General features: G+C 41.7%; 1 protein-coding gene across 1 annotated transcript in view; it reads left to right on the plus strand.

The window, feature by feature from the left end:
- Positions 1 to 25,838, plus strand: part of FBXW8 (F-box and WD repeat domain containing 8) — a gene marked incomplete at both ends in the record, with an annotated part of 108,205 nt that overhangs the window by 18,789 nt on the left and 63,578 nt on the right. The window contains 2 exons of the mRNA XM_084253384.1: positions 11,023 to 11,187; positions 13,668 to 13,756. Of these exons, the coding sequence (XP_084109510.1) occupies positions 11,023 to 11,187; positions 13,668 to 13,756 (254 nt within the window). The remainder of the gene's footprint in view (positions 1 to 11,022; positions 11,188 to 13,667; positions 13,757 to 25,838) is intronic.

Consider the following 25,838-nt stretch of genomic DNA (forward strand, 5'->3'; position numbering starts at 1 on the left):
CCTCCCTTTATAGTTTTTGCTCAAAAAGTTGTTGGCACATTTCTGGGTTTAACACCTAATTGTAGGTACAATCCTGATCCTTTTTTGGAAGTAATTCTCACCTCTAGCTTTTGTAAATCCCTCAAAGAGATTTATTGTTCGTTATCCAGGATTTAAACTTTATCCTGAATATTATTTTCTACCGCATAAGCCCTGTGATCTAGGGGTTAGTGGTCGGGATGATGCTCTGAAACATCAGCTTATTGTTCTCAGTTTTTCACTGCGTAACCCTGTGGTACAAATTTCAGATTGTGTTATTTAAAACGACTTGGCATTTCTTTGAAACTGATTAAAAATCTTTCTTCAGCTTCCAAAGTTTTTAAGGTCTGATATATATTTGAGACTCCTTGAAAGTCTCTGAAAAGTTCCCTCATCTTAAGGTGGCTGAAATTTGTGCCATTTAGTTCTCATGAAAATTTGTCAAGAATGTTTAATTGAGATCTTCTATTTTGAAGTCACTGACCATTGGCATTGAATTCTCCTAAAAGGCTGATAATTCAGTGGCTCCATCTAACAAAAAAGTAGCCTTGTAGCGAATTTTTGGACTACAGAATTAAAAAGATTTTCTCTATGTGAGGCCAGTCTTGTGATCCAAAACTTTTCTCTTTTTTTTTTTCTGCATTTTTTTTAACATTTATTTATTTATTTATACAAGCACTGGGTACAGTCAGAAGCACGGAGGGTGAGAGAATTCACCAGAGCCAGAGCGAGGAGCAGAGCAGGCAGAAGGACCGAAGTACACTGCTGAGGGGAGCAGCAGGCAGCAGGAGAGGTCTGCGGGCCATGTGGGACCCTCCTGCAGTGGCTGGGGAGCATCCAGGGATCGAACCGGTGCTGCAGAGGCTGCGGGCAGCTTTGCAACCCAGCGCTCAACCGCTGCGCCACTGGGGAGGCCCCAAAACATTTACAGCTTCCCCAAACATGGTGAGGCAGCCCCTGATCTGGACACCTTCACTGGCTGCCTCTTAAAGCAAAAGGTATCAGTTTGGCAGAATGAGGTGGCAAGTGGATGAGAGCTGCTGACCTTAATTAATGCTCAGCACGTAATTAGTGCCCAGCTCATGTCTAGGTTGACCAGTAGCCCCATGTCAGTGTTCTCTCAAGTATTTTATGCAAGGTACTAGGCTTTTGAGACAAGACTTGCAAAAAGAATTCAGGAACCAAGTTAGTTTGGGGAATACAACTTCTTTTTTTTTTTTTTTTAAATAATAAATTTTATTTTTATATTCCCCATACAATTGCAACCCCCCCCCCATGACGCCAATCCCTCCCCTCCCTCACCTCACCCCCCCAAAAGTGTCTCTGGTTCATAGTTTTTTGTTGATTTTGATTTTCACTTTCTTATAGTTATTCATTTTCCTGGTCCCTTAGTTAAGTTTTCTAGATTCCTGCTATGAGTGAGACCATCCGGTATTTTTCTTTTTCTTTTTGGCTTATTTCGCTGAGCATGATCCCTTCCAGTGCCATCCTTGTTGCTGCAAATTGCATGTGTTTATCTTTTTTGAATGCTGAGTAATAGTCCATGGTATATATGTACCACATCTTCTTGATCCAGTCATCTATTTTTGGGCATTTGGGCTGTTTCCAAAGCTTAGCTATTGTAAATAGTGCTGCTATAAACATAGGGGTGCAGGTGTTCTTTGGAATTGATGTTTCTGTGTCCTTTGGGTAAATACCTAGGAGTGGAATTGCTGGATCATATGGAAGCTCTATGTTTAGTAGGTCCAGAAATCTCCACACAGCTCTCCATAGTGGTTGGACCAGTTTGCACTCTGGGGGAATACAACTTCTTACAACTATTTCTTTGAGCTATGCAACATGTCAGTCTATTAAAAGCTTTGAGTTCTTCAGTGAAGAATCCTGCTTAGTTTTGTTTAAACCAGTGTTCTCCATACTGCTTTCTTATTTTTTAAACTTGATAAATTTGAAATGTTAAGTTTACCATGTATGGGGTAATTACTTGGCACATTTATATGTCATGGAATCCTTTTTAAAAGTAACTCATTGGGCCTCCCCGGTGGTGAAGTGAGTGGGTTGAGCTCAGCTGTGAAGATGTCTGCAGCCTCTGTTGCGGGGGTTCGATTCCCGGCTGGCCAGGGAGAGTCCCACATGCCACAGCAAACCTCTCCTATCTTGCCCGCTGCTCCCCTCAGCAATGTATTTCATCAGTCTGCCTGTTCTGTTCCCCACTCTGTCTCTGGTGGGTCCTCTCACCCTCCTGTGCCTCTGGCCTGTACCCCAGCTCTTATATAAAAAAAAAATATATAAAGCTCTCCTGCCCATTTAAAAAAAAATGTAACTTATTAACATACTGAAGAGTAAAGTTGTACTGAACTGCTTTGGAAGTGCTGGTTTATGTAATGAAATAATGGCTGCACTAAGCCTTTTGTTCAGTAGTTGCATTTAATTATTATCATAAAATTTTATGGTTTTTATCCAAAAAACTTCATGCATCTCAAGATCAGAGTAAGTTTCCCTGTGTTGAGTTAGCACTTTCTGCCTTTGAGAACCGGAAGGGGCATGTTAGCCCTTTTCTGATACTTTTTTTAACCCCGAAGTCCAAGTGACTGTTAGGGAAGTACTCTGCTCTGGAACTATTTGAATTGTAACCTGGCTCCATCACCGCTGGTGTTGGTCTGTCCCAATCTGTGCTCCGCGATTGCCCAGGGCTCAGAGTCACTCTGGCACAGACAGATGGACAGACACTACTCACTGTCAGGGGAAGGCTCAGCTGTGGACCAGACATGCCAAAAATAAAATGGTGTTGTATCTAGTCAGAGTTGGAGCTCCGGTGTTATTGAGTCACTCTTCTTTATTGCCTGACCACTTGTGATCAGATGAGGGTTTGTTTCCCTGATCCCCTTATGGTAAAATGGAGAAGTGTGGGATGACAGTGTAGTTAAGTGGATTTATAACTGATGCTGTGGCCATGCCCAGGCTGAGCTTCCTAATGGATGCATGTCATCCTGGCCCGAGTGGTTTGTCTTGGGCTCTGTCCTCAGCCTCATCCTGGTTAACTTTTTTTTTTTTTTTTTTAAATAAGGCATGAAGGCCCACAGACTGGATTTTGCAGATGACTTATGTGTGGGAGAAGCAGCATATGCAATGGATGACAGAATTGGGATTCAAGAGTCATCTAGAATGCTGGGTAGTGCAAAGAGCTTGGATTTAAAATGGATAGAAAGTTTAGAATTAGGGTTTAAAAATAGTAATTGGAAGCAAGAGTTGGGGACTGTATTTTAATTGCAGTTTGTATTTACAAAGAGTGAAGAATGATGAACACTACTGAGATAACCCTTGCAGGAAAGAATGTGAGCACAGAGACGCAAAGCAGTTCTAAGCTTTGGGGTGGTAAGTCTGTGGGTACTGGCAGTATTCTTTACATCTTTTGGTTTGCCTTAAATATTTTATAAGCATACTCCAGAAGCTTTGGTGAACACTTAGTTCAGTAGCTCTGATGACGTATGTACAAGTGAAGCAGCAAATTAGTATCTGACAAAGTCCTTCTGTTTTTGGCACTTGACCGCCGTGTTTGGGGTTTTGTTCAGTCCTAAGACCACATTGGAAGAGGGACACTGTGGATATACAAATATTAGGGTACATTCAGAAATAACAGGTTTGGTTACTAGTCCTGTAATGATTAGCTCAAATGGGTAGTATTTAGACCAGTGAAGATGAACAGGATGGCTCTCATCTATTTGAGAAGCTGTCAGGTGGAAGGAGGAGTAGGTAGAATGTGTTTTCTAACCACTGGGAGGAAGCACTTTCTAACAGCTGAACTGTGGTTGGCCAGACTGATAAGGGAGGCCAGCTTTTCACCAGAAGCTTTCCTCCTGCCAGGGATGTTCCTGTGATGAGGTGTGTACCTAGTTGAGCTCCCAGACCCCACTTCTCTGGTTTCTAAGCCATTGAAGGCTGGGAGCCAATGTGACAGCGTCAGTATTACAGTGTGACTCTTTGCTTCAGAAAAGTGACAGAACCTTTACCCCTCTGTAGGCTGCCTGGTCTGACTTCCAGATGTGTAGTTTCCATGCAGAATTCCTGCTTCCAGAGAACTTGACCTAGGTGGCATGTTTCCATACCTGCACACACATGCAGCATAGTTAAGGAAGCCAGAACGTGCATGTACTGGCAGAGTGCATCTGGGTCATTACTGCTTTCATATACTTGCATTTGAATAAAGTATCATAATGGCTCTTAGTTTAGGTTAGTTTTCTGAGATAAAAATCAGAACTTGAGACGGAACCAAGTTGAGTTCTTGGATTCTGACATTTACTTTGTAAGTTTTACTCCCTTTCTGCTGGCACGGGCCAAGTAGAAATCCATTATAGACTTAATAAAAGTCGTTTATTTAAACTATGAGGAGGCTAATAATGGCCTTTCTTAAAAGGTAATGTTTGGAACAGCTTAATTTCATGATAAGGAATCTGTGTGTCCCGGCAGAGTGATCAGTAGTGTTGTGGTGTGCAGTTGATGCATATGCGGAAGGAATGATGTTTGCAGAGCACCTTTCTTGAGCTCTGTGAGGTGCACAGCAGTTCTTTTGGCGGTGGCATATACTTACATTTTAAAGACAAGGAAACTAAGGCCCCAAGGTTGTAGAACTGAATGTTGTAAAGACTGAATCCCCCCAGCCCTCATTCCTTAGAGGAGGAAAGAGGTGCTGAGAAACCGATTGACTTTCACATAATAGTTAGTGAAAAGTTTGGCCTTAGAGTTTGGGATATTTTCACTTAGTATAACTGCTTTCTTACTACAGCAGGCAGCCGCTTGAATAAAGGAAGTGATCTTGAAGACATTCCTAAACGTCATATATAATACACATGTATGTACATATATGTGTATATGTAGGTCTCATATATACATGTACATAATATATATGTAATCCTTATCATTTTAGGTTTCCTTGGGGAAGTCATTAGGTAAAGAAACTCTGCTGTGGATTTCTCTGTGTGGTGCAGATTCATTTTGAATATAGAGAACAATCTTACTGTTTATTTTTAACATAAAATTTCTTATATCTGTGCCTCCCTGGTGGCCCAAGGGGTTGGGCGCCGCACTGTGAGGTGGTCCGCAGCTTCTGCAGCACAGGTTCGATCCCCGGCCGGCCGGGGAGCAGCCCACATGGGGCAGCAGACCTCTCCTGACTCATCTGCTGCTCCCCTCAGCAGTGTAGTTTGGCGGGTCTGGCTATTCTGCTCCCCACTCTGTCTCTGGTGAATCCTTTCACCCCCCGCATCTCTGGCCTGTACTCCAGCTCTTCTATGCATAAATAAATTTTCTAAAAAAATTTCTTACCTTTGAGAACGACATATAGGTTATATACCTTATGCAAATAGTAAGGTGTAGCATATTGATTTTTATATGTTAAACCAACTTTGCATCCCTGAGATAAACTGCATTTGTTTTTGATATGTTCCTTTTTCTGTGTTGATGGATTGTTTGCTAATATTTTGTTGAAATTTTTTGGTTATATTCATGAGGGATATTGGTTTCTGTTTTTTTAAAGATTTATTTTTATTTTTGTGTAGAACTAGAGTGAGAGCCAGAGGTTCAGGGGGTGATGTGCAGATTCCAGAGACAGTGGGGAGCAGAACAGGCAGATTGACGAAATACATTGTTGAGGGGAGCAGCTGGCGAGACAGGAGAGGTCTGCTGCATTGTATGTGGATTAACTCCCTGGACGGGGATCGAACTCATGGCACAGTGGCTGGCAATAGCTTGATAGTGGTGAGACTTTAACCTCTGTGCCACCAGGGAGGCCCCCGGTTTGTGTTTTCTTGTGATATCTTTGTATCGTTTTTGGTATCAGTAACACTGGTTACATCAGTCACACGCTCCCCCCCGCCCCATTTCCAGTTTTTGGGAGAGTTTATGAATGATGAATGATTATATCCTTTAAACATTTCATAGAATATACCAGTGAAGCCATCTATGTCTGAGATTTTTTTTTTGAAGCCCCCACCCCACCGTAACTCAAAAATAATTAAAAAATTCTCTTTACCCTTTCTCCCACCTCACCCCTATCCTCTTACCCTCTGGTAACATCACTTTGGTTATCAGTGTCTGCTCATTTAGTTTTTGCTTTGTCAGTTTATCCAGTTTGCGTCCTTGCATTACTCTTGTATGCGAAATCAACCAATACTTTATTTTTCTGGATACTTCCCTTTGCCTAATTCCCTCAATTTCCTGCTGCAAATGGCAGTTTCATCTTTTCTGACAGCCGAATATTACTGCATTGTGTATATATACCACATCTTCTTTATCCAAACATCTACCCCTGGGCACTTCGTTTACTTCCATATCTTAGCTATTGTGAATAATGCTGCAGCAAACATTGTGGAGTACATATTCGTCAGATAGGTACCTGGAAGTGAGATTGCTGGATTATATATTTCTATAGTTTTTTTTTTTAAAGAAAGTCCAGACCACTTTCTCAAATAGATGAACCAATTTACATTCCCATCAACAGTGTATAAAGGTTCCTCTTTCTCCACATTGTCACAGCACTAGGAGTCTTTTCCATGTATGTCATTCTCACAGGTGTGAGATGATACCTTGTGGTTTTGATTTGTATTTCTCTTACTAGAAATGATGAGTGTGTTTTCATGTCTTTTGACTATCTATATACCCTCTCTGGAAAAGTGTCTATTCAGATCTGCCCATTTTTTAATCGGGTCATTTGGTTTTGTTGTTAAAGTTGAATAAGTTATTTGTATCTCTTGGATATTAACCCCTTATCAGATGTGTGATGTGCAGACTCCTCTCATTGAGGAGGTTGTCCAGTCTGTTTTCATTTTTATTTTTCTCTGGGTATTTTTTAATTTCTGCCTTAAGTTCCTCTCTGAAGAAATTGGTGACTGAGAAGCATGTTGTTTAATCTCCATGTGTTTGCGTTTGTGTGAAGTTTTTAAAAATTATTAATTCATCCTCTTGTTATTGTTCTACTTAGATTTTCTATTTCTTCTTGAGTCAGTTTCAGTACTTGTACCTAGGAATCTGTCCATTTCTTTTAGTTTATCTAATTTTTTGGCATGTGATTGTTCATATTCATTCCCTTAGAATCCTTTTCATTTTTGTGGTTTCATTGTTGATTTGGAAATTTAAGTCCTGCTCTCCCACCCTCCCCCTATTAGTCTGGCTAAATGTTTGTCAATTTTTTTATCTTTTCAAGAAACTATTTTATTTCCTTCATTTCCTCTGTTCACTTATTTTGGTTGACTATTACTTCATTCTGCTTGTTTGGTATTTAGTTTTTCTGGTTTAAGGTAGAAGACTACCTTGTTGACTAGATTTTTTTTTTTTTTAAATCTTTTTTTTTTTTTTTTATAGAGGCATGCTTTATTTATTTGTTTGCTGGTTTGTTTGTTTGTTTTGTTTATACATGCACTGGGTACAGTCAGAAGCGCGGGAGGGTGAGAGAATTCACCAGAGCCAGAGCGGGGAGCAGAGCAGGCAGAAGGACCGAAGTACACTGCTGAGGGGAGCAGCGGGCGGCAGGAGAGGTCTGCACGCCATGTGGGACCCTCCTCTGGTGGCCGGGGAGCAGCCGGGGATCGAACCGGCACCGCAGAGGCCGCGCGCAGTTTCGCAACCCAGTGCTCAACCGCTGCGCCACCGGGGAGGCCCTAGATTTTTTTAAATACTGTAATTTACGGCTATAAATTTTCCTCTAAGTACTATGTTTTATAAGTTTATGTTCAGTTTTCATTTTCACTTATAGCAAAGTGTTTTTGTTTCCTTTGCAATTTCTCCTTTGACTCATTGGTTAATTAGGGATGTGTTATTTAATTTTCACACATTTGGGAATTCCCATTTCCTGTTACGGATTTCTGATTTCATTCTATTGTTGTCACATATCTTACTTTGTTCTTTTTTTAAAATTTGTTTTATTTATTTATGCATACAAGAACTGGGGAGTAGGCCGGAGATGCGGGGGGTGAGAACATTCACCAGAGTGAATGTTCAGAGAAACAGAGTGGGGAGGAGAACAGGCAGATCTACTGAAATACACTGCTGAGGGGAGCAGTGGGCGTGATGGGAGAGGTCTGCTGCGCCATGTGGGTTATCTCCCTGGCTGGGGATCGAACTCATGGTGCAGTGGCTGACAATAACTTGAGAGCACTGAGACTTTAACCCCTGTGCCACCAGGGAGGCCTTGTTCTTTTAAATTTATTGACATTTGTTTTATGGGCTAGTATAGTCTAATCTAAAGAATGTTCTGTTGCGCTTGAGAATAATATGCACTCTGTTGGGAAGAGTGTTTAGTGAATGTCTCATGTTTAGTTGGTTTATAGTGTTTAATTCTTACCTTTTCTTGATAGTTTGCTGCTTAGTTATTCTATCCATTTTTGAAAATGAGATATTGAGGTCTCCAAGTGTTGTTGGACACAGTTGGTAAACTCTAAAACTTCTATTTCATTCTTTCTAAAAAAATAGTTTCTATCAAATATTCTCTAATTGGTGAGATATGTTCATACCTTCCTTTATTTCTTTAGACATGCTTTTTTTTGACATTTTGATCTACATGTAATAGCTGATTTAAAGTCTGTGTAGTAAGTCCAACATCTGGACTTCCTTAGGGACAGGTGTTGTTCAGTTTTACATTTTATATATTGTTTCATAGTGTCTTTTTTTAATTCAAAATTGTACTTTAAAAATAATACAATGTGACAACTCTGGCAATCAGATTCTTCTCCCTCCAGAGGGTTTTTTTTTTTTTTTAAAGTGATTTTACTATTTGTGATTTTTTTTTTTTAAAGATTTATTTATTTATTTATACAAGCACTGCGGTACAGTCAGAAGTGCGGGAGGGTGAGAGAATTCACCAGAGCCAGAGGAGTGGGGAGCAGAGCAGGCAGACTGACGAAGTACACTGCTGAGGGGAGCAGCGGGCGGCAAGAGAGGTCTGTGTGCCATGTGGGACCCTCGCCTGGCTGCCGGGGATTGAACCAGTGCTGCAGAGGCTGCGGGCAGCTTCACATCCCAATGCTTAACCGCTGCACCACCGGGGAGGCCCCAGAAGGTTTGGTTTTTAGTGACTTTTCTGAACTAATTTTTTAGTTTGTGTTCGTCTTGTATGACCACTGAAATTTCTCAGTTACTAGTTTTAGCTAGTGATTTTATAGAGGTTTCTTTGATCAGTCTCCTTTCAGCCCAAGTCTCCGGCAACTGCTGTGGAGATAGGACAATGAGCTCTGAGGTAGGTCATATAAAGCCAAACCTTCAGAGTAGAGCTTTCCATTAAGCTGCCAGACAGGTGAAATGGTGACAGCCCTCCAGGGGTAGCACGTTTGGATAGCTGTAAGCACATTTGACCTCTCTGGTGGCAGCTAGGCTCCTTGTTTTTACTGTTTTTTTTTTTTTTAACAATTTTTTTTTTTTAAAGAGGCACGTATTTTATTTATTTGTTTGTTTGTTTATACATGCACTGGGTACAGTCAGAAGCGTGGGAGGGTGAGAGAATTCACCAGAGCCAGAGCGGGGAGCAGAACAGGCAGAAGGACCAAAGTACACTGCTGAGGGGAGCAGCGGGCGGCAGGAGAGGTCTGCGCGCCATGTGGGACCCTCCTCCGGTGGGCGGGGAGCAGCCGGGGATCGAACCGGTGCCGCAGAGGCTGCAGGGAGCTTCACAACCCAGCGCTCAACCACTGCGCCACTGGGGAGGCCCTCCTTGTTTTTACTGTTAACCAGAGTTGTGAGGTGGTTGGTTTTCAAGGTTACTGTAGCACTGGAGGAGGTGGATGGGATTGGTACAAGGTAAAATGACACAAAGGCTGCTATTCTTACCAAGATTCAGCCGTTTTTCTTGAATAAATGCTCCTTAGAATGTTGCAAGTCTTTAGTTAATTCCAAAGTGTTGAAAAGTTAATTTTGACAATTTTTGGCAGTATTCTTGTTGCTTTTATGAAGGAACAGATTTTCAGAGCTCTTTACTGTGCTCCCCATGAGTGCTTTGTCACACGAGACACCCTTGTGCAATACGAGTCTGTCATAAGCATGCTGTGTTCTCCTCTTTTACTTTGTTTTAGGTTCTTTCTTCTTGTCCATGTGTTTGGTGTCTTAAAGTGGCCCCAAGGAGGTGTTGAAAGAGCACATGTTACTGTAAACTGCTGGTCATGACTCTGAACTTATTGGTAGTGAGTTGCAGTCCTGGATGGGCTGCAAGCATTGAGCTCTTGCTCCTTCGTTACCAGAGTGTACTGCAGACCCAAGGTCATGTTGATCTGCTGGCTCACTTTCTCATCCTGCCAGCATAGTATGTCTTTTGCAGAGTCTGCCCAACTTTGTACTCTATCTACTGTGATGACATAAAATCCGTTATTCCCCTAAATTAGGGCTGAGAGACAAAAACCCGAATAGCTAACACAGCATTTTCTCTGGATACTGTTGGAATTTGAAGTTCAAGCTATACAGAACATTAATTTTTCCATATCAGATCTTACTGTCTTTGTTTGCATCTTGGGTTTTCTATAAATACATATTTTAAGTCTATCCATTTAAAATCTAAGTTCTCACATATAAATTTGAATTTCTCATATAGCTAGAAGTTCTGAATTAAGGGTATTTGCTTTTTACAGCTTTTTATTTCAGTGATCATCAGTCTTCAGCTCTGTAACTTGGAAATGTAAGAGCCTGTTGGTTAAAAAGTAGAGAAATAATGTGCTGAAAATGATAGTATCATTATTAACATGTTGCAGCATACATTTTTTGTCTTATGTTTGTGTATTTTTTTCTTCTATATTACATAATTTATCCAAGTAGTCTAAAATGTGACATTAGATGGTATTATGACAATTTTGAAATCTTGAAAGATAAAACTCGAAACATTTGCTTGTATTTTTTTCACCTCAGAGTGTTTTGTTAATGAGACATTTTATACTGCCATAAACCCAGGGCAATAATAAAGGTGTTGATTGATTTTTGGATGACAAGGGGCTTCTCTAATTACAGAATTTGACATTTGTGTCACTTCTGTTTTAGGTGAGCAAGACGTGGAAGGTGATTGCAGAAGATGAAGTGCTCTGGTTCAGGCTGTGCCAACAGGAAGGGCACCTTCCCGAGAGCAGCATCTCTGATTATTCTTGCTGGAAGCTCATCTTCCAAGAGTGCCGAGCCAAGGAACACATGTTAAGAACCAACTGGAAGGTAGGCAGTGGCCAATATTGTCACCTGTAGAAGAATAGCCTACAAAGGGCATAGGATCCATGCCCAGGATTAAACAGTCTCCCATTATAGCTGGATTTTAGTGGCCAGAAGCCGAAAGAGAGGGGTAAGGTACGGGCCGCTTAGGTGTTTTGCTGTCCACTTTGTTTGCCGCTAGCACATCTACTTCTATTTTCAGCCACACTATTTGGGAGCATCCTGTTCTCTGGGAGAGAAAGGGTGAGGTTGGGATGCCAGTGACTCCCCTCTGGTAGCTGGGGTCTTTGGGCAGTGCTCAGTGCAGCCCCTTTCACTCTCCTCAACTCCCTAAGTGGATGGACCAAGAATGCAAAAGTGCCACCTGAATACACAAGAGGAACTGAAAATGCTATTTCCAGTAGTTGTAAGAGGGAGATTATTAAATGTCTCTAAGTCCTGTCTTCTTTTCCCTCACATAACCCATTGGCTCACTTCCATAACATTTATCACTTCACCATCTCTACAGAGATATTAGATCACAGCTAAGAATTTGCACAGTGAAGTGTTTCTATAGGAAATAACTGTCAAGAACAGTGTTACCTAAAGCTGCTTCAGGTATGATGCGACAGCAGCGTGGTGGAGTGTTTCTCCCCAGCTGGGCGGCTGAGTATTCACTTGCATGGGAGGAACAGAATGCTGCTCTTTCTTCTCCTGTAAAGGTCAGTCCTAACAGACTTTGAGAGTAACAAGCTTTTGCTTATTACTGTTGGTGACACACTGTCTATGTGCTTGTCTGTCCCCAATCACCTTATAACCTGACTAGCGACCAATGCTCCTGATCTGGGCAACCTCATGTAATTTCTAGCATAGTTAGTAAGAGCAACATTTCTCTAATTCAAGGCTTTTCAACCTCAGCACTGGTGACATTTGGCATCAGGTAATTCTTTTTGGTGAGAGCTGTCCTGTGCTTTACAGGGTGGTAAGCAGCACCCTTGGCTTCTACCCACTCAGTGCTAGCAGCGTTATCTTCCTAACCCAGTTGTGACAACCAAAAATGTCTTCCAACAATGTCAGATGTCCCTGATGGGCAAACTTGCTCCCTTTTGAGTATCGCCTTTCTAAGGAGAATTAGCATAGCTATACTTTCTCAGACCACTAAAATATCACCCCTGCATAAAATCATGCTGGCCCCAGTGTCTGTTTGCATCAGCACCAGGTAATAAACTTGGGTGAAGGGGCCCTCCAGCCTTCCTGACTGTGTGCTTGATTAGGTCTTTGTGAGAGACATAAGAGGCAGATGTGAAGATTTGACAGAGAACACTGACAGAGAACAAACTGGGGGCAGAAAGCAGAGGGCCTTACCCTGGTAGCGGAGGTTGTAACTTAAGGAAAACTTGGGGAGTTCGGCATAAACTCGGGCCTTTCTGTTTGGACAAGAGGGACTCCTTGGCAGTTTGTGTGCATGAGAACCAGAGCTGTTCAGTGCACCTGCCTCATATTCAGAGATGTCAAACTCGGAGAAAGCAGCATACTTTATTTCCTCTTCGGTAATAGAGTGAGGGAGGAAGACAGGTGCCTCCTCCTCTTTGGGGCTGGAGATGCAGAAGTGAGGGTGTGTAAAGACCCACCTGGTAACACCTACACTTCCTAACAGTATACAGGGTACCTGTCATTTAACCGAATGCCACCTGACCGTTTTTCTCTACAAAGCACAAAAGCATATGCTTGCTGTAGTACAGAACTATGTTTGACACTTACACTGTATCTAGTCCTTGTGCCCAGTCCAATGAAGTTGGAATTACTTGGTATTCTTGTGTACTTTTATTTGTGCTTCTGTTGGGCATAACTGTCCTGCTCTTTCCAACATCTCACATGTAAATACTTTACATTCCTCCAGATACCCTTTATTTTTATACTTTTAAAATTATATTTTCTGAGTCAGTAATAACGATCACTATTCATAAAAGGGCAGTAGTGGAAAAGACACTTGCCTCTCTCTACCTATTACACAGTTCCCTCTTCAACCTGTGTTAAGGGTTTTAGGGTTTCCTTTAAATACCATTTCCACAACCCTTTGATCGCTCAATAAGAAATAATGTCTTTTTTTCCTTTCCTCGTCGTAGTCTTTATTTCTCTGTATATACTTTTCCATTTTATTTTGAGAGCACTTGTAGGGGTTGTTAACAGGGTAAATATCATTAATTTCCTATGAACTGAACTTTTTTTATGCACTTTACACACTTTCTCAGATATTACCCCAGTCAGCTGTGGAATGTAGTTACTTGTGCTCACCTGTTCCCTTTATATCCTTTATCCCCTTGACAGGGGCGGTGTCTTGCACATCCTGTGTCCTCTAATTCATGCTTACCTTGTGTATGGTAATTTGTAAATGCTTAGTAGCTTAATCTATTAGTTGCCATCTTGGGCAAGGTGGGTGAATGTGAGGTGCTTTGTCTTGGGCTGTCCCAAGGAGAGTATAAATTCCATCCCCTTTTCCTTTGCAGAATCGCAAAGGTGCTGTGAGTGAGCTGGAGCATATCCCGGATGCAGTGTTGTGTGACGTACGCTCTCACGACGGCGTTGTCATTGCTGGGTAAGCACAGACTTTCTCACCGCGCCCTCTCCGTCTTGAGGGCTTTCGTCTTTTATGTCCCACCCTCTCAGTCCCAGTGACCTTTCTGTCCCACTGACCTTATCGTCCCTGGAGAGTTCGTACTTTCCCATGTGCAGCCCCCATTTAAGATGGAAGAGCTCCATGATTCTGTTCGTTGGTATTTGAGAGCGCTGAAGCTGGTGGTGAGAGGCGAGTCGTGTGGAGCAGATCTGTAACCCATTTGTCTCAATATGTCTCTGCTAGCTTTTAAATCACTCTTGTGGCATGTTATGTTAGATTTTCATTAAGGCAAACAGTTTGTATTTTATGAAGACATAAAAAAGTCAAGTAAGAATAATAAGTGTTGGCACAAGCAGGATCTGTTCTTATTCTCTTGTTCCGAAGCCTTCATTATGAGGCAGGATTGTGACCACACATGATCTCCCTTCCTACCACATAGTGTGTATTTGCTGGTTAATTTGTTCAGAAGTAGGCTTTTTATTTGTCTCCATGGCCAAGAAATTTAATTTTAGCTTCTGTAAATTCCTTTGGCTTCTGTTCTAAAACCCACTTTCATGAATTCTTGATATTTCACTGCATAGGTGTGTACGTGTTTCTTTAATGTACAACGAGAAGATCAGTTTCCTTTTGGATTAAGAGATTTTGAACTACATTCTCAAACTGCATTATACTTCGTGGCATATAGTGGTGACAAGGACACTTCAACTTGTGTATCTGGATTGACTTTGGAACAAACCACCCCAGAAAGGTTCCCACCTAGAGGAAAAAGAAAAAAAAGCAAACCTTGGGGTGAAGCAACTTATTAGTAGGAAGTCTTTTTGTTTAAAACAAAACTTTCTTTAGACGCATTCCTTACAGAGCAGTGCTTGAGCTGAAACTCTAGTGGTATTATTTTAATATTTTGTGGTATGCCATATCTGTGAAAAAGTATTTTTGCTTCAAACAAGATATGCCTGGGGCTAGCACTTTCTTTAGCTTTAGTTTTATGGTTCATGCCCTTCTTGGGAGTGCTGAAGAATTATTTTTAGAAAGATTAATGGCCCAGAAATCTGAATTCTATCCGTCTAGGTATCAGTGGGGCTTTAGGCATCTGCCCTTCATGCCATATCCTGGGTGTAAGAGTTCATAATGTCTTAGATCCTTTCTGCCCATTAATTCAGAGAATCTATGGCAACTCTGAAAGGTACTTACATTATTCTAGCTTAAAGGGTCTCTTAGTGTGTCAGAAGAAGACAGAAAGCAAGATTGAAAAAAAGTGATAAAAGAAATTAGAAATAAAGGAGACTTTAATCTCAAGAGCCAATCATGAATTTCCCGTCTGGACATGGACCTTACAAAAGACAGATTGGCCACGATGGGTCCAGATGCCAATTCTGCCTATCCTGCCTCTCCATTCCCTTGAGGTCTGCGCAGTATCACAGTTTATGCTAGCACAAAGCAAAGTGAAGGCAGAGTTTTGTGGATCGATAGCTGAAACTTGATCTATGGGTCAGAGAGGCTCCTCTGGCTCCTCTTTCTAAGAGAACCTTAGGTTTATGGCCTAGCATCAGATACTTCACTCTTGCTTGTATATAGAGCATCTTGTGTTTATCATTAAAATTTTATCTGGTGGTTACGATGCTTGTTTTCTGGGTCAGATCTTGAATCCCTTTTCATTTGAGACAGCGGTGTTTGTGGTTACCTCATTCCCAATCAATGTTGTATTCACCAGGCTTTCTGCAGTTATGTATCTCCAAGGAGCTTCTTAAAGAGACAGTGGCCTCCTCATCATGTCTTCCTCTTGTACTTACCTTGCATTTTCTTATTTTTTCCTTCTCTTCCTCATTCTCTTTTAAAATAAGTAGAATCTGTTTAGAAGTTTAGTTTTCTTTTATATCAAGAACTAAAACTATGTGACATTTTTGCATTTAAACCTATTAAGTGCATTTTATATAATTGGAGAACAAAGACTGTTGAAAAATCTCTTGCTTCTTCCCAGCTTTTTGTGTCTCTGTATAAATGTTCCTGGTTTGGAGTCACATTGCTTAGGTCTACACTGAATTTTATTACAGTTAGCCTGCAAATAATACCGTCTTCGGGGCCTTACTCTTCACACACAACCAGAGTAAGCTTTAGCTGCTCATTCACGCACCTGAGACGCTGGTGTTTCTGTAGGGTGAACAGGACCGGGCCCCTGCTTGCCTGAGGCATGTTTTTCCCGCAGAGGAAAGAGACATTATTCTCTGGACTTTTTGTCCTTCCCTTTTCTGTCCATAAGCCTTTGCTTCTTTTGCTATTTCATGGATGATAATGTCCAGTGATCTTTTCCTGACGTTCAAAGCCCTTTGAAATTTCTTTCCAACCTACCTTTCTCCTTATGACTATCCTCAATGTACGTTTGGTTTTTTTCTTTTTAACTGAGATGTAATTCATATACCATGTAATCCACCCTTTTAAATCATATGTCACTGATTTTAGCATAGTCACAAATTTGTGTAATCATCCACATCTAATTCCAGAACATTTTCATTACGCCCAGAAGAAACCCAGTCCTCATTCTTTAAGGCTCAACTTTAGGCACATCTCCTCCCACAGAGAACTACTGGAGAACTACAGAGAACTCCACTAGCTGCTTACCCCACTGCTCCCTACCAGTATCTGCCCTCCTCATAACTCCCCGAGAAGTGATTCTCTGCACCTTATAGGGCAGTTTGTCATATGGCCTCTTGGTTTCACCTAAACATTTTTGTTTATATCATTTATTTTGAAATGATTTTTAACTTTCAGACATGTTTTCTGCCCAGTTAATTTGTCAGCAACCTTTAAAATTAAAGGTGATATGTAATATTTCACTTGGTGCCCAGTTGTGCTTTGTACATTGGTGCTTTGTACATTGTATTGCCTGAATCAAGTATCAACATATAACACACAGACTTATTTCTGTATAATGCATGTTGTGTAAGAAACTGAAAAAAAATCACTAATTTTTTGGTCTTTTCTCTGATGTTTTGGTTTTTTCAACTTGGACTCAGTTTTAAATCAGGGAGGAATTTTAGAGTTTATCTGTTTCACAACATTCATTTTGTGGGAGACAATGAGTCTCAGAGGTCTGACCAGCCAGCACTGGCTCGGGTGCACTGTCCTGCCAACTGTGCACCTGCCAACTGTGACACCGGGCTTGTGCGACATCCTTACGCAGGGCAGGGCAGCGGGGCTGCCTTCTCCATGCTGCGCGCTGGCCTGTCTGTGACAGCACCGTTCAGTCATCCGCTTGTGGCACGTGTCTCTCTTTTCTGTTAAAAGCAGTAGTAGAAGCAGGTTGCTTTTGCATAGCTGTTAGAAAGTGGAGATAAGAAAGCCACCTAAACCCCAGCCTGCTAGTACAGGCTTAGGGTTGTGTGTAGGGTTTATTTTTTGGTTGTTTTTTTAATACATAGTTTCAAACATCATCCTCCTAAACCTGCATTACATTTGTGGCCATTTTTTCCCCCTCCTTAAACTGTTTAAGGTTTTTTTCATGTTACTGCATACTTTTCATTACTTTGATTTGTTGTAAAAACTCCTAGGATATACTGGTGTCCTAATTTTCTTATTCATTCCTCTAGTATTGGACATTGATTTCCTGTATTTTGCTATATATATATAATGCTTTCCATATTTTATGTACAGAGGTTGGCAGATTTTTTCCCCATTTAGTACTACAAATCTTTACAGATTATAAAACACTTGCTTATTGTAGAAACCTTGCATTGCAATTAAATATGTAGAACAAAGAGTTAAAATTCTTCTATTGTCCTCCCCTCCTCTGGTTATTTTCTTAGGCTAAGCAGCATCAAGGATTTAGAGAATGTGAAATTGGCGACTATAACTGAGATGAGAAAGCATATATTGTACAAAAATGAAGAATGATGTAAAAAATACATAAAAAAATGAAAACCAACTAAATAAATAGAGAATGTGCATTCAGTATTTTTTTAATGTCTCCGTGCATGAGGAAAATATATATGGAGTGAAAACTCTTGCTTCTGAAACCCATATCTCTGAGTATCCTTAACGCATCTTTAACCCACTGAGCGCCTCTTGGTCCCTTCCACTTGCTTTTCTGTGGTCTCATTTGGCCTCTGGCAGTGATGTTTAGTACAGGTTTAGGGTTGTGTGTAGGGTTTTTTTTTTTTTTTGGTTGTTTTCTTAATGCATAGTTTCAAACCAGTTTTCTTTGCTGGAGAGTTAAGTTGAGACTTAGTAATTTAGACACAACCTTAAAATTTCCCATTTCTTTAATGAATAAAATTTGTGTTTAGAAGCCACCAGTCTCTTTGCAGTCAGACACCTGTGTCTTAGGTTCACCCTCTGGTAACACAGCTGGAACGTAGCGAGGTTTAATGTGTGCTTTCCTTGCATTTTACAAGAGATGTTACCAGGAAACTGTTGATAATAAGTGATTAGGAAGAGTGGGTTTTGTTTTGTTTTAGAATTTTTTTTCAAATTACATGTTTATCATTGAGGAAAAACAATAGAAGAACACGGACCTGACAGCATCCCTGTTTTGTTTTGTGATGCTTGGACTTGTAACCTTGAAAATAGATGACATCATGAGTTCAGAAAGGTCACATTTGAAAACCTGAGATGTAGGGCTAGGTTTCGTTTGCCAGAGGTGTATCTGCTCTACTGCCACCTGGTGAAGGAGCGTGTCTCAGGTGTGACTTGCAAGAGAAAGTCAAACCTGGGCTCACTGGAGCCTGTGCTGGCCCTGCTAACCATTAAGCTTTTAGCTCATCAGAGCTTTTATCAGACGCCCAGGGGTACAGTGGTGTCTGCAGCAGACTCCCTCCTTGCTGTATTTAAGATTCATAAGCCTGCAGCATTCCGGTCTGCACAAGCCAGCACGCGTGCTGTTCACCGCGGAGGACCATTGCCCCCTTTCGGTTTAAAAAAAATTCAAGAACCCTCTTTGTGTTGAGGTTTTCTCAACACTCCTAAGTGTTTTTCTCCCTCAAGTGATCCCACCATTTTCGGGTACAGCTCCTACCTCACTGCAAGGAAGTATGTCTGTGTGTGTCCGTGTTTCTCCTCTGCCAAGGGTGGTTGGAGGGGAAGCTCTTATCATACTCCCAAACATTAACTCTTCTTTCCCTAAAAATACTCAGTTGTCTTGTGCAGTTCCCTGAGCCTTTGCTTTGAGATGAGTGTGCTGCGTAGACGCATCACTGAGCTACAGAAAACTCTCCGGCAGCCAGGTGCCGCTGGCGGCTGTTCTGACTTTGTATTAGCTCTGCCCATCCACACAGTCTGGACATCAGTGTGGAGAGGATTTCTGGTCTTCTATAGACATGGGAAAAAAGTTGTTTTGATTCATCATGTTTTGTATATATTTAAATTGTTATTGACGTAAAACTGATTTGTAACATTATATAGGTTCCAGGTAAACGGTGTTGTCATTTGATGTCTGTGTATACTGACTGTTACGATCACCCCTGAAAGTCTGCTTTCCACCCATCACTGCAGTTTCCCTCTTCTACCTGGTTTACCCACCCCCTTTTCCCCTGCTTCTGGTAGCCATCATTTTGTTCTTAGCGCTTAGGAATTGGTAAAATAGTATGTTGCGCTTCCAAGTTATCTATCTAAAATTTGATGTCTGAATTTTCGGTTGGTTCAGTATGCCTGTTGGCACGTCAGGTGGATTGTTAGCATTGTTTATAATTAAACACTGTTGGAAAATATCAGTTCAAACATAGGAATGCAGCAAGGGTAACTTGAAATGCCTGCTTTAAGCCATTGTTTCCTTCACTTTCCCCAGTAATTAAAAATGTGCCTTTGTATTGACCATGCTCATGGTTGAAATATGGATCTGATTTGATACAGTATATATTTGCCTAAATTCTAAACTAGCTTCTGTTCAGGGACTGAAATCCTTAATGGTGTTTCTAATACTCTGCTAGTTTTAGGCGAATGTACAAAAAAAATGCTATTGAGTACTTACAGACTTTTGAGATAACAGATGCTTTATGAATACAGGTGAGTGATAAAAGTGGTGTTAGATAAATATCACACCATATTTTCATTTACTGAAAACTTACTTTTCTATCTTTTGCCTTAAAAAAACTTTTTCATTTGACAGTTTTCTTTTCAACCTTGTTTTGTTTAGGTTTTGTGCTGCTGCTTATGCCATTGGACTCTTTCCCATAAGGAATTCGATCAGTATCCGTTAGGGACCTCTTTTTGAAAATACTTTTAAATTTATTTATTTATTTTCTGCTGTGAGGTATACATGCTCTTCTGGTAAATAAGTCTGAGGTAAGATATTGATAAGAGACTAGAGGAGAGCATTACATTCATTATCCCCTTAATGAAGGAGCTCCAGAATGTCCTTAATAAATACTGGTGAACTCATGACTGCATTTATCCATCTCTGGTTCTCCAAGGAATAATGTGAAGGGCCACAGCTACAATAACTCTGCATAATCATCATTGACTCTGGCTCTATTGATTGTGATTAACCAAGATGTATGGAAAACAGTTTTAAGTGTGTAGTGCATGTATCTCGTAAGGTCCATTAAGATGTTCATTATTTTTCAATTGATGCGTCTTAAGCTGCACTTGATGTTTGTAGTAGTGCATTTCCACAGAAAGACTGCGCTGCGGGATTGAGTTCATTTTGTTAATTGCATAATACAACACAGTCATGTTTCATAGAAAACAGTAAATACTCTTGATTTCATTGATTTTGTAATCTTTAGCATTACTAAAGAAAGTATGGAGCATGTGAATAGTTTTTAAAACCTCTGCATGTTAAGGCATCGATGTTCTTTGAAATGTGGCGCTGCACTTTTAGGGTGCTCTGCTTAATTGTGATGTGCGCCTTAAACCACTTCCATCATCTAAGTTTAAGTCAGTAGATTCATTCACTCAACATTTACTAAGCACAGGACTGCTGCAGATACACCTCTTGCTCAGTGGGAGGCATGTACCTTCCTAGCTCACAGGCTGCTGAGGGACACAGTCACAAGCAGTTAGAGCATGGAATGTGATGGGGTAAGAGAAGGGCAGGGCCCCACAACACAAGGGAGAGGAACCTAGCACGCCATCAGGCCAGCTTTCTCCTGGGAAGTGACTCTGGAAGGATGTTGTCTAAACTAGGATGAGCCTAGGAATTGACCAGGTAGTTTTGTAAGGGACAGGGATACAAATAACTTGTATATCTGCTGCCACCCCTCACTTCCAAACCAGTGATGGCCATTAATAATCCATTGCAGAATTAATTTTTCCCAGTGAGCTGGGTGGGATACAGCTTCAGAATCCTCAACACAGGGCTGTGCACAGCCACTAACAGCTTATTGGATTTGACACACAAAGGTATAAACCATATCCTTTTCCTGCCTGCAAGCCTTTCTGATAAGACGACTTTTGTTGACTGTATCTGATCAGAACGTGAGTCGTAGTGCATTTCCACTCTGCTGCCAGAATGAAGTTTTACCAGCCATTCCCTGTATCCTCCCAAATCACTTGTGGAGCAGGTGAGGGAGGCACAGTTGTATCCGCCCTGTCCCACACCCCTTGCCAGCATACTGAGCCTTTTTTGCTGGCTTCTTGCCGTTGAGACATGGTGTTGGAATTGATGGCTTAGGGTCAGGGGCTGTGTCCTGCAAGCCTGAGTCACAGCAGTGAAAACAATAAATTCCATATATTGCTCTTAAATGGGGCTGGTTTTTAAAAGCTGTGTTTGTTTAAAGACGCTGTCATCCAAGGGGGAGGAGTGGCTTGTTAGCTAGGCAGCAGCTTGAGAAAATCTGGGACCGGCTTTGATCCCAGATGTGCCACCAAAATAATTCTCATGACCTTGGGTAAGTCACTTCTCAGAATTCTTAAAACAACCCCCAGTGTTATAAAGAGCCTTGGGGAAAAAAATTGTTTTTAGCAGTTAATTGCTGGGACCTGGAAGTAATAGAACGCTTCCCTCTCAAGTCTTCCCACCTGATATTATAAGAGAGTATTGTTTTTAGTGTGCAACATTTTTTCTTTTTCTTTGGATCTCTTAGTCTAAATAAGTAGTGAGCTTACTGGAAACTTACTAGTTAATGAAAGCTCTTTGGTGGTAAATCATTTTAAATTGGCAATTGCTCTGGCATGCCAAGCTTTAAAGAGGCAGTATTCCCATTCTTTCAACAAAAAAAATCAGCTGTGGTCTCTGACCTATTTATTTGGAGGTAAACTTAACCTTGCCAAGCATAAAAAGATTGGGAAGGCATACAGTTTCACTGGTCCATGCCATCAGATGGGACAGCCTTCTTCTTTGGAAAAGACTTCTTCAGTTTTTCTTTATAGTGTTTTTTACGTCAGCTATTATATTAGTTGCAGTTGTATTTTGCACAGACACTAATTAGAGAGCCATCAACATCAGGGTCCAAAGGCTTACTGACAATGCAACTGTCATAGTGGTATCTTAATTGGGTGAGTGTAATTGTCATTAGGCAGCGATAAAGACATCTGGAGCTCTGGAGAAAAATCAGCCCTTTTTCCTACCTCCCTTCGACATCTATTCTTGCTTCTCCTGGCCAGTGTTAAGTGCTTTTACATCACATTTAGGGTTTGGTCCAGGTCCCTCTGCCCCAACCAGTGTTTCACCCTCATGAAAATGTCTTTCTCAAGCACAGGTTCATTAGCCCTGGGTCTGATCCCCACTGCTGTGGTTCCTATCATTTATGTTAGATTTTAGAGCCTGCTGCTGAGTCATCATGCAGTATACCTGCTGAAACAGGATATTTTTCCTCTGATCACATTATAAAGGACATAAAATCTTTTTTTATTTTATCATTGAGTCATTTTGCAATGGAACATTTATGTTACAATCATGTTTTTTGACCATGAAGAATGGAGTTAATTTAAATGAATGTCTATGGAAACATGTTTACCAAAATAAATGAACTAATCCCGTGTTTTATAGAGATTGGTTTTAATCAGTTTAGAAATAAACACAAGAGGTCTAGTGCATATTGATGCGTGTTTTCTGGGTGTTTGTTTTTTTTTTGTTGTTTTTTTTTACTTAGCAGAAGATGTTGATAGTGGAAATAAAAGGAGATGCCATTTAGAACTCAACCACCCTGGGTTAGTTACTTGTGAACTCCCTGTCAGTCACCACTTACTACTTACTAGGTGTGTGAAAGGCACTGTGAGGAAGCTGTGGCATTGAGATACAACCTTCTCAGCGACTTTGCGGTCTGGTTGAGGAGACAGGCACTGTAGCAGTGAACCCACTTCTTCGGCTGCCAGCCAGAGGAATTGGGTCAGAGTGATTGCAAGTGGTGTGGGACCATGCTGGACTTGAGGAGTGGGTAAGCTTGGGCTAGGTCAGTGGTCCTCAGTCTTGACTGCACATTGGAAGCATTGATGCCTGGTTCTACCTGTCAGAGTCAGGAACGTTGTGTGTGGGTGTCTTGAACTGTGATGTGCAGCCAAAAGTTGGGATTCACTGGGCTGGGTCATGAGGAGGAAAGTGTTCTAGAAGGATGGATAATGTAAGCCAAGGTTCAGAAATGAGTGTTTGGAAGCCAATGACGCAGGCTTACATGAAGACCAGCTCATGCTCAGGAAGAGTGGAAAATGGACTAGGGAGAGGAATGGAAGATAGTTTGTGCAGTGTTTTCAGTGCTACACCCAGTAATTGAAACCTCACACAATAAGATGTTAAGGTCTAAGTATTTATAAGGATTTCCTAGAGGTCTAATGCTATTCTAGTCTGTTTCAGTTCCTGGATCCACAGCTGTGAGCAAGATACAGTCCCTGACTTTGGAGGTATATAGATTCACAGGGGAGATAAAAAGGCAGGTAACCATATACACAGTTGCCACCAGAGAAAAAGTCCAGGCTGCTATCCTGGTTGCTCATAAGGGGCATGATTTAGTGTGGAGTGTAAAAGAGAAAGGGAGTTTTTCCAGAGAGTGATTTGTGTTTTTAAGGGCACATTTAGGACAGGACAATGGCTGAGAAGTATGGAGGCTGTCATGGTGCGGTTGTCAGGTTAAATGGGACAAACCCAGGGCACCAGGATTGGCCTGGTTGATAGGTCTTCACTGACACATCTGACTTCAGGACATAAGTCGGAAGCAGATACATGGTAAGTAACAGTAGCAACAAGATTTATGTAAGGAATGGGAAAAGAGAAATTACAGGCTGGCATGTGGCTAGATGCTCTTTGTCCTACTTCAGGTATTGTCCCCTGAGCAGAGACCAGGGTCTAAGCCAAAGTCACATGTTGCAAGCTGGTGGCTTCTCCATGGACACCCCTCCTTGTCAGTAGTCTAACTGCCTAAGTGGCAGCCCCCCTTCACTTCACCCTGCAAGACATCAGGGGGTGGGGGTCTGGAAAACTCTGCCTTCTACCATTGACTTGGCGATGGGCGCCACCCACTGGCTCAGCAGCTGCTCCTGACTGTTCCTCTTATGGGGCTTGGAGGGATTTAGACCAGGCTGGCACCCCCAGGAATGAGAACAGAAAGGGTATGTCGACCTGAATGGATACAGCAGCACATATGGCACCTAGACTGGACAGAGTGGTGGGCGGAGGAAGTGTCCGGGCCCTCAGCTTTGCACCGGTGCTGTCCCTGAAAGAGTGCAGCAACACTCATTTGCCAGCAAACTGAAGCTTTTTGAGGAGAGTGTGTTTATTGTAGAGGTATGAGTTGGAGAACTTTTTGGAAGAAAAAACTCATCAGGAACCTTCTCTATGAAATCTCTGCCCTCCCTTTCTAAATCATGAGTAAAGTCAACAAATTTATCTCATAGGTTGCCATGGTATGCTTCAGCAGTCTTTCAGATTTTGTTTTTGTATTGTTGCTTTGCTCATAATTCCTTGTGTAAAGGGGGGTTCTAGAGCTCGAGCCCCTAAAACCCATTCCTCTCTACCCTTCTGCTCTCCTCTGTGGCCTTTAAGGAGCGCCACAAAGGACCACATGTGGACTGCTCATGTGGCCCACTATACAGATAGCTACTAAGGCCGATGAAGAGGAAGCACATTTCCTGGTTTGTACACTGTTTCCTCATTCTCTGATTTCCTAAATTCCCTTTCTTTAGCTTTCACTCCCCTTCTTTGTATTTCTGAAGGCATTGCCATTCATCTTGTCTTTCTTTTCTGGATTGGCTGCTTCCTTTCACGTGGAATTTAACCATCAGAATCTGATCACACACAGTATAGAAATTCAAACATGTTCTCTCTACCCAATGTCTTTGTAGCTAAGCAATTGGCTTTACGCCAGGGAATAGCCTGAGTTGTTTTTGGGGTGTTAAGGTGAGCCTGGTAGTTGTGGTCCAGCAGGGTGGCTGTCCCTGTATTAGGGATAGGGTTCCTCAGTAGGAAGGGTCATTCGGAGGGCCTGGGACCGCTTTGGCCGTGGTGATACCAGGCTGCACCTCGCCGGACTAATGCACTCGGGGAGTGAGCGCTTCCATTTCCTGGAGGATCCGTAGTGAGAGGTCCACCAGCCCAATTTCAGAAAGTACCTCTCTTGTTTGCCTCTGTAAACCACAAACACTCCCTGGGCGCAGTCCTCAGGGGGAGAGCCTGCCTCGCCAACCTGGGCAATTGGTGTGACAGAGTGACCTCTGAATTGACCCTAATACATGTATTTACTTCAATGAATGAGGGGAAAGCCACTATGTTTAATAAATGAAATAATCCTGAATCAGAGTGTTCTTAGTTTCTTAAGAAACACCACATGAGAAATTCATCAGTAACTACTTACTGTGTACCATGCCCTAGATTTCAGTAATCAGATAGGTTTCAGCGGTTTTGTTCAACTCCTTACACTTTTTTTACACGGGACCACGGAAATCTGACGAAACAATGGCTTGGGCTTCAGGAAAACTGTGAACCCCCCTAAAATTATCTTCCTGTCTTTGTTTCTGTGGCTACATCACCAGGAGATTCTTAAAGCATTTCTCACATGCCTCTCCACAGTTGCTTTACGTGTTGAACCAAACCTGTAGCAGATGTCAGGAACTTGCTTAAACACCTGGGGGGCAGGTGGTGACCACCTCGTCATCTGCTGTCCCATTATCCTGGGCCCGTGTCTGAGCGGGCTCTGGCCCT

The sequence above is a fragment of the Talpa europaea genome (assembly GCF_964194135.1).
Source record: "Talpa europaea genome assembly, chromosome: 14".
In the NCBI taxonomy this organism is placed as follows: Eukaryota; Metazoa; Chordata; class Mammalia; order Eulipotyphla; family Talpidae; genus Talpa; species Talpa europaea.